At 40.2% G+C, this 9,087-nt stretch overlaps 1 protein-coding gene across 2 annotated transcripts; it reads right to left on the bottom strand.

Moving 5' to 3' along the window:
• Positions 1-3,138: 3,138 nt before the first annotated feature.
• On the bottom strand, positions 3,139-7,973 carry LOC113145061 (cell death activator CIDE-3-like). 2 transcript variants are annotated; one of them, XM_026331395.2, is made up of 6 exons: positions 7,823-7,973; positions 5,480-5,548; positions 5,221-5,374; positions 4,819-4,968; positions 4,394-4,581; positions 3,139-3,590 (listed from the first exon to the last, which is right to left on the bottom strand). In XM_026331395.2, exons 2-6 carry the CDS (start codon positions 5,530-5,532, stop codon positions 3,401-3,403), a joined length of 735 nt encoding a protein of 244 aa, XP_026187180.1. In that variant the 5' UTR covers positions 5,533-5,548; positions 7,823-7,973; the 3' UTR covers positions 3,139-3,400. The 2 variants fall into 2 exon arrangements, with proteins under 2 accessions (XP_026187180.1, XP_026187179.1); XM_026331394.1 differs by lacking the exon at positions 7,823-7,973 and adding an exon at positions 5,842-6,002.
• Between the last annotated feature and the right edge of the window lie 1,114 nt (positions 7,974-9,087).

The raw sequence follows: 9,087 nt of genomic DNA on the forward strand, positions 1-9,087 counted from the left end.
ATTTGTGTGCAAGCTGACTGAAGCAAGGGTGGATGATGATGCATTACCAGATACACAAACACAGAGGCTTTCTGATTTTATGTGTCCAGCAGGATGTGGTTTCCATGTTCACAATCAAAGCCGTCCAACAGCAAAGCATAGTGGAGACTTTTCATCAAGACTTCTCCCTTTTTCTCTTTGCTTTTCTCCACCATTGAAACCAACCCTTCCTTTCTCTGTTAAGTCTCATCTCATCTGCTGTCTTGCTGCATTTGGTTTCACATTTTTAGTCTTTGTTCCCCTGTACATCAATCTTTTTTGTGTTGTTGCTTGTGATGGACAGCTGAGAGAGAAACTGCACAACAAAGCATGTGGATTGTATGAGAGTATAAATCTGAGTTATTCAGTTCTGTCAGGGCAGATTGCAGTTCTGAGCTGCTGAGCAGAAAACTGTCCCATATGACAAAACTAATGGATACGGTTTGTCTTACTGACCTGTCTAACCGCAGATGGTTTGCATGAAAAACTACATATTTTTAAAAGCTAAAGATATTCAACTAGGAATAAAATAATAAAACAGCAACTATGACACATGGCGTTGGATGACTACCACAATTATTGCACATTTGTTGATCAACTGGTTGATTAAATTTGATAATATTTTGAATAAATAACCATAAATACACAGACGGAACAGAATCATTTGTTCATTAATCATCACATTAAGTCATAAATATCAGCACTGCTCCTCAGTTTGCACATATATTAGTATTAAGGGCCAAACTAATTAATTTAAGCCATATTTAAGTAATCTCTCCATACATTTATAAGTCAGCAAATCAGCACTTTAAAGATCTTTTGGGGCGTATTTGTCCCCTAGGGTGCTGGCACACACACCAAAACACAAAGGTGTAACATTGCAAACACTAAAAAAAAAAACACTATACACAAAGGCACACTCAGATATACTATATGGTGAGCTGCTTCCAGCGGTCTGCAGTGAGGACTCGTGGGAGCGTGGGAGAAATGCACAACCTCAGAGCCCTCAACTGTGTCACGCTCTCGCACATACAGCCCGAGGTTTCCAACGAAACCCAGAGTCCTCTGGTAAATCGATTTCGTGGAGTTCAATGTGCAAAACTAATCTGTTTGCTGCGTGGAAGAGGTGCGAATACCCATCCTCGGATCAAATGAACATGTACTGAAGTTGAATAGAACATGCATTATTAACATTGAGTTTTCAGTTTTTGCTGGTTATAGACATTACATCTTATAAACCTAACAATGTGCAGCGTGAAAGTTCAAATAAGGCATTGTTAAAAGTTAAAACACAGCCTATGTCATTTCTCAAATCTGATTATTTCACTTGCTTGCTTCTATCATGCAAAATGAAAGAACCTTTTTTGATCGGTAAATAAAGTTACTGGACCGGATTGATGGAAGCAGCGTGCAAAGTGTTTGCACAGCGCCGTGCATCTTTTCATAAAAACATCTTTCGCAGAAACAGGACTGCACAAAACTATTACGGGTCTTATAAGGTCCTTCTGCAAAAACTGCAGTCTTACCTCCTGTGTCCGAACCGTGCACTCAGCGATCCATGTGCACAACCTGTGGGTGTGGGAAGCGTCCCTTCTGTCCTGTGGAGCAGCGAGCACATGCTCAGCAGCAGCTCCACCAGGGGCCACTGGCAACACAGCTCTGCGGGATGGACGCACGGCTGCACAGTTCGGAGAGAGAGAGAGCGAGCTCCTGTTGGGTCCGGAGTAACCTGGTGTCAGGATGACTACAGCTGACTGACTAAAAGGAGGAAGGAGGTACCAGGTTCTATTGTTTACCAAGATCATCCAGGTTAAGGCAGCAGCTTCATACTATCTGCTCGACTGTTTACTGGTCTTTGAGAGTACTACTGAGAATACAGTGGTATAAAGCCTTTTGTGGCCTGAAGTGATGGCATTTGAGGTTAGGCGTGACCATATAGGTTACATTATGCATCTGGCTGAGATGCGTCTCTGACACCACCATGTTGCAGCTCTCAATACAGTCATGGCTCAAGATTACCAGACCTTTGTGCTGCTTCTAATGGAAGAAATCTAACATGTTCACACATAAATGTCTGTCAGCAGTCCTACAGATTTCACAAACAGGTGGACACACACACATATATATATATATATATATAAGTATAGAATGTTCAAACACCTGTTTTTTTTCTACTACATATAGTCAGAGCATCTGCATCAACCAGTTGCCAAACAAATCTTTTCAATACACTATAAAAAACACTGCAGAAAATGTTACGGCTACAATTCAATACACTTGAATGGTATCACTTAGGAATACTGCAAACCACAACAAATATACTTTCAAGTACAAAAGAGCATGCACACGACTCATTTCATTGTGAAGACACAGAACATGGCCAGTGTTCACTTTCGTGTTTTGTTTATATGTGGGTGGGCAACTCCAGTTCATGCATTTAATATTGCTAATACAAACTACGGAAAACCATGTGCCCCTTACTTCATTACCTGTTTCAACATTCATGTCCCTCGGTACAAAAGCAAACATGAATCAAATTGATACACACTGGTTATTTGCTGTATTTATGTAAACACAAATTGAATCAAATGACCCACTGCAGCCATGTTTGCTCTTTTCTGCTTCTAACATTTTTGTTAGGTAGAAAGTCAAAAGAAAAGAAACCAATAGATCACAAGACATGGATATAGTCCTTAGCCATACTGACATTTGACCTATGGGAGCTATTCCTCTGCCTCAGAATTTACCAGACAGCCAATGTGGTTCAAATCTGTCTTCAGCTGCCACCTATGACGAGACAGAAAAAGTGGCACTTCTGCTGCCAGCTAGAACCATCCTCTCAGAATAATGGTTTGCTTCTGTCCACTGTGTCCTGCAGTAGTTAGCTCTTCCCCATGCCTTCCTCTGCTTTACTGAAACAGGGGCAGACTGCAGTTGACAGGATGGTGGAGGCCATGGGACAATTAAGAAAGCATGGGAGAGAGAGCTAGGCCTATCCCCAGTTAAACTGACTGTAACCAGAATCACACACACACACACACATAAACACAGGCCAACCAGCTCATATTTTAGCCCATTTGTGGGCCTACAGTACAGAGACCTAAAAAGACTTTCAGAAAATAAAGTGTTAGTTTTTATTCATTCATCTCCATAGGAAAAAAGTTACATAGTGAGTAAAAGTGCTTTCGAAGAAGTAACTCGTCATGCTGGCTACTAAATACATGAGACAAAAACAATGTAACAGAGCAAGAAAGTGACTGTGAGAAGAGAGCGTTGCAATGTCTCATGTTCCCAATCTGCAGAGGAAACTGACATGACCAGGTAAGAAATCAGCTGTTGCATCTGTATCTCAGAAAGGTAAATTGTCAGCATCAGCTCAAGTCTATCGTAACTGAGAGGTCTTTCGCAGCAGCATGCCCTGCAGCTGCCTGATCCTGCTTTCCTGTGGAAGCGCCAGGCTCCTCTGAGCTTGCTCATCATCCTCCTCCAGCAGCTGCTCGATGTAGCAGGAGGAGCCCAGCAGGATGTGGCCAGTGGCCTGCATTGAGAAGATGGTCCATCGCAGAGCCTCCCTTCAAGCACAGGACAGAGAGAGTGAGGAGTCATAAATAGCAAATTCCCATCTGTGCCGCTGGCAACAGATAAAGACAGCATTTGAATAACTTTGGGTAAACAAGTATAAGAATATCATAAAAAATGACCTGTCATTTATTGAGTAATTGCCATAGAAAATGAGATAGACCACACCAGACAATGAGAAAATGACTGACAGGAAATATTCACACAATCTCAGAAGGCTATTTCTCACAATCAGCTACACCTCAAAACTGACATCCAAGAAACAGACCTTTTTCACTGCACAAAAGCCTCATATTTCACAGGTCTGCAAAATGTAATCTCTGACTGATGCTCTGTGCCAAAGCTGAAAATCAGCAGCGATGACATAACTCCCAAAATTAATCTCTGTAAAATCTGTCCGTTGTTCTTCTGTTGTCTGACCATTTCAACTCTGCCACCCACACAGGTATACATAAAAATATGACCTTATACTCTACATGTTAGACTGCACACAATGCTCTGATGTTAAACGGTATAAAAGCAACTGATAAAACAGATAATGAGCCTGAACACCACTTATTTGTTAGGGGCTGATCACACTTCACTGATGATTTCCGATGTAATATATGGATTAGAAACCCAATAAAATGAGCCAATTCTCTAACTGGATTCAAGTAATACCCAGGATGCAAACAGCACCAAGGTAAAGTCACCAGAGTAATGTTTTGGCAAAAGGGAAAAAGACAAATTACATAACAGTTCAACAAAAGCATAAGAGTATCAGAAGGTCTCATATTTGGCAAGCTCTCTTACTCACTTCAGCATCTTTTTGGCACCATTACAGCGCAAGTCATAGGATACAGAATAAACACCATACAGGGTTGCTTTCACATTGAGGCAGCCAATGAAATCCTTAGGATTGTTCTTGTAGAGGTCAAAGGACAGCTTGGCCAAATCCATCCTGTGCTGCTTCCTTCCACTGAGCTGATCTCTGTAAGGGCTGGTCTGTGAGGTCACAGAACATTCAAATTTTATTTTGTGGGTCTGATTAATAGTCATCTACAGCCCCTCATTCTCTTTCAAAAAACTGGTTATTGCCAATGTCTTTGAATCATGTCTGCTGCATAAATTCACACAACAAAGAATCACTAGCATGACAAATGCAGAATAAAAGATCATTATGGTGCGATTCTGATCAGCAGTGTCACCTAGTGGTTGATCTGAAAAGAGCCAACCACATACTGGATGTGGGGTCCACTTCTGCGCCTTTTCCAGGACCATAAGAACAGTGTTTTCAGGGAGTGTCTGGAAGAACTCCTCTGTGTCCACACCTGTGCCATCTTCATCCAGCACCAGGGCACTAACACATGGTACGCTCAGTGAGTCACTGACCTGAATGAGTAGTAACAAAGATAGTATTTGCATCATCTGGGGTCAGACACATACCAGATTATTTAGGAGGGATGAATTCTGACAGGTTTCTTTATACAAAGACATGGCTCATTACAGGACGATGAAAGAGTCAGACACAGCCACCTCAGTCGTGAACTTTTACCAGTACAAGCAAAAACATACAGGAATACAGAGGTTGTTCCAATAATTGAATCAAAGAACAATCCATGTGATTTTCCCCTCTTTCCTCACCTTGTTCATCAGATCTTCTAGTGCATATGCCATAATCCCTTTCTTCACACTGCGGTCAGCATTTGTGACCCTGAAGGGTTTTGGCCGAGGAGCTCGACCTGACAGGAGCTGCTGGGTCATGGAAGCGCTGGCTGATACACTGGCTGACACACACCTGACAAAATAAATACAAGCTATGCCAAACTTCAAATGTTCAACCTTTCTATAAACAGGCGACAGCGCTGACTGTCCCATCGAACTCATGAAGCAGCACTCTTACTTGGAGAGGGAAGATGGAGTCAGAAGGCTGAAGGGCTTCATAGCATAATCCATCTGAGAGAAACTCAACCTGCAATTGGAAGTGTTATATTAGCAACTACACTTTAACTGCAAGGTAAACAAATGGGAAAGATTAACATTACTAACAGGCAAGAGGCATTTTGTAGCTATGATCAAAAATTGCATTTTAAAAGTCAATTTTTACAATCAGCACTAAGAGATTGACTAAAGTAAATTTAATACCTTCACATGTACAATACAAGTATCATGGCTTGTTCTGTACAATAACCCTTTCTGGGTAAACAATTCACATTTTTTTACTTTAATGTCCTGATTTAAAAAAATACAACAAAATAAACTTACAGTTAAAGGTCAGTGGCCAGCTTGTGTTCTGACCCTGTTTGAATACAATCCTTAACGTGGTCGTTTTATTCCTGAACTGCTGCTCTAACACTGGTCTGCCCAGTAAACCTCTGTGATAATGTCTGCTCTGTTCTCTGGCTGCTGTGTCTTGCACCACTTGGTCACTGAACTTTGTGCTGATAACTTATGAGCCAGTTGCAAATCATCACCTTAATTGAGTAACTTTCCATGAGAACGCCCCACTGTAAAGCCTCGATACTGGTTTGTTATATATGGAAATACTGTTTCATTAGCCAAGCATCCTGAATGGTCATTTCAATCTCATAGGAAAAATGAATATTGTGAGATATCTACCTCTGTGAGCAGTTTTCACTGGGACTACTCTGTACAGAAGTCTATAAAAACATGTGTCTATGGATCATACACAATCTGTGTATGGTTCCTGGCAGTAATAGAGACAAATGTAATTTTATGGTTTGGGCAGCACAAATCAATTTCTGTTAGCTTTCACTTTGAGGTGATGGCAAAAATATTCTAACTCCAAAGCTGAATAGGAGCTGGACAGTGTGATGTTTTGCAAATTGGCTGAATCAGCTCTTTAAAAATAATGCAAAAGTAACAGCTGCCCTGTTTTAGCTGAATGTCCACCCTTTAAGTCAAAATTAGAATAAAGTTGCTGATCACTTAAAAATCCCAGTATTTGGGTATCATAAATTTTATAATTGCAATTAATTAAGAAGGAAGACCAACACGGCATTGTTTAGTCAAACAACTATAGACTATAGCTGCTGAGACAACATTAGTAACAATGTGCACCCTAACCATTTTTAGGTCAGAGGTTAAAGAGACTACGTGACAGTGACAATTACTGAGGTACAAACCTTGCACATTTCCTGAAGGTCATTGCTAAATGTTCAAGTTTTCTTACACTGGTGTGTCTGCTTATGACCACAAGGTGTGGCAAGACTGTCTTATCACACCATATTGCCCAACTAAACCTACAGGCAGATGGAGATCACCTGTGTAGACTAATAACCATTTAAAACTCAGTGGTTCATATGAAAAACGATGTGTTCATAATCTTACCCAGGTATATTTTTAAATTTTCTGTTTCAGTGAGAAAATAATGTATAAGAACAGGCATGTTTTAAACCACATCCAGCTGGCAATGTTCATAGAAGTATTTAAAAAGTACACATGACTGAACATTTGTCTCACTGATACAAAAACATTGAATTAAAAATGACCAGATGTGACCTCATTTACACCACCTGTTGTAGCAATACAAGTATACAAGATACTGCCCTATTCAACAGCTCAGTAAACTTTAGCTTAGATAAAAGACCAAAAAAAAAAAAGTCCTTACACAACTCACATGCCATTGCCAGTGGCTATATTTCATGCTGTCTGTGAGTTTTAAAGTTTACACACAGCCAAGCAGCACATTACTCACACTCAGCAACCTCCTGAACTACACTGGCACCAGGAACAGAAAAAGAGGGACTGGGAGTAAAAAAAAAAAAAATCTTCTCAACCTTGAGGAACAAAACACAGTTGTGACATTACATAGAGCATGTTGTGTGCTTAATGGACAGGCAAATCCCCCATTTATGTTCAGACAGGCCACATTAATAAAACGCCAAACAGCTTTCTGTGAAGCAAAAGGGGAATATTAAACCAGGGGAAACATACACCAACCAAGATATAACCACCTCAAGCTAATAAAACCCATAGACAGCGCTTTGGCTTGGCACGTCACAATAAATATCGATAATGACTTATGAAGGGTTATAACTTATTAAGAGAAAATAACATGCATATTTTAAACCACTATAAGGGGTAATCCTTGTCTTAAAAAGTAGAAGAACCTACCACCGTGTTACCGACATTCACTGCTCCCTGTTTTAGACAGCAACATATAAAGCTCAGCTGAAACGCAAAGGGGAAAAGCGAAACAGTAAAACATTTAGCTAACACTTACTTTTCCCGCGTGTATCCCTGCGCCTGCACGAGCCCTCACTGTCAGCGCTAATGAACCGCACGTGGAGAAGACTAATTAATGGACAACGTGCACCATGTGGCGTCTTCTTCCTCTCCCTGTGTTGGGCTGCCAGCTGTCGGCCATGTGAACCACACAAGTTCAGATAACTACACCTGGGACCGTTCAGCAGCTGGTGTCCACGTCCCAGCACCTGTAGGTTAGAGGCCACGGACGGTCTAAGAAAAACAACGAGGACACCGTGTGGACAAACGACGAACTGCGACAGGTTAGACTCCAGCAGGAAACACCTACTGTCACTTTTTGTCATGCTAGTGATTCTTTGTAGTGACTGTCAAATTTAAGAATTCAAAGTCTGTGGTCTGTAATATGTATACGGTTATATATATATATATATATTACACACTACACATATATTAATACTGGTTATACAATACTGGTTATATCATGAAATAGTAATGAGAAGTGTCACTTTTGCACAGAACAAGTACTTGTGATTCAAGTACATTATACTGCCAGTACTTCTATATATAAGTTGTAACTGTGAAGTTTTTAATTGCGTTCCTGGTAGTTTGTTCCAGTCCAAGTATATTTCCTGTATTTTTATCAGCTACTGTAGCAGAAATACACTTGTCCGAGCAAATCTGTGAAACAACTTTAACCATCTGAGAGGCTAAATAAAGACTGTGGTGTGTCGGATGAGGCTACACATTACATAAGACAGAGTAGCCTCCAGTTACATTTCCATTGTGCTGACTGCCTTATACTGATGAGTTGATATTGTCTTTACATAGGTTGCCACACATGTCCAATATACACTTGCCCAGATTCCAGGGCTGTAGTGTGGGAAACCTTTATTTAAAATATACAGCTTGACTTCTAAGAAAAGCAGAAATGTTTGTTTCCTTTGTCATTCAGTGTTTGTACTAACAGCTGCAGTAACTTAAGTCTGAGAAAAACATTTAGACTTCTTTAAATAGATTATTGTTAAATATTCTCAGGGCACTGTAAACGGCCCTGTTCTCCTTGGGAAAATGATCAAATCTTAATGTCTTTATCATTCGTAGATTTTCTGTGGTTAACTGGTTTCTTTCTTTCTAATCACAGTAGCAGTAACATGTTTTGTATGTGTTGTATTTAGTATTGCTACATCTTTTAAACATTTTCTGCTATATTTACACAATACAACAGTTATTCAAGTTGCTGTATCTTAAAGTGCTACACGAAAAAACAAAAGTGTGAAACTT

The sequence above is a fragment of the Mastacembelus armatus genome, chromosome 7, assembly GCF_900324485.2.
Source record: "Mastacembelus armatus chromosome 7, fMasArm1.2, whole genome shotgun sequence".
NCBI classification, from domain to species: Eukaryota; Metazoa; Chordata; class Actinopteri; order Synbranchiformes; family Mastacembelidae; genus Mastacembelus; species Mastacembelus armatus.

Excerpts from the sequence above, each read along its gene's own strand:
- LOC113145061 (XM_026331395.2), bottom strand. The coding sequence starts at position 5,532 with ATGGATTATGCTATGAAGCCCTTCAGCCTTCTGACTCCATCTTCCCTC. Across the intron at positions 5,375-5,479 it reads ACTCCATCTTCCCTCTCCAA|GTGTGTGTCAGCCAGTGTAT; the intron begins GTAAGAGTGCTG and ends TTATTTTGTCAG. Across the intron at positions 4,582-4,818 it reads AGAAGTGGACCCCACATCCA|ACCAGCCCTTACAGAGATCA; the intron begins GTATGTGGTTGG and ends GTGACCTCACAG.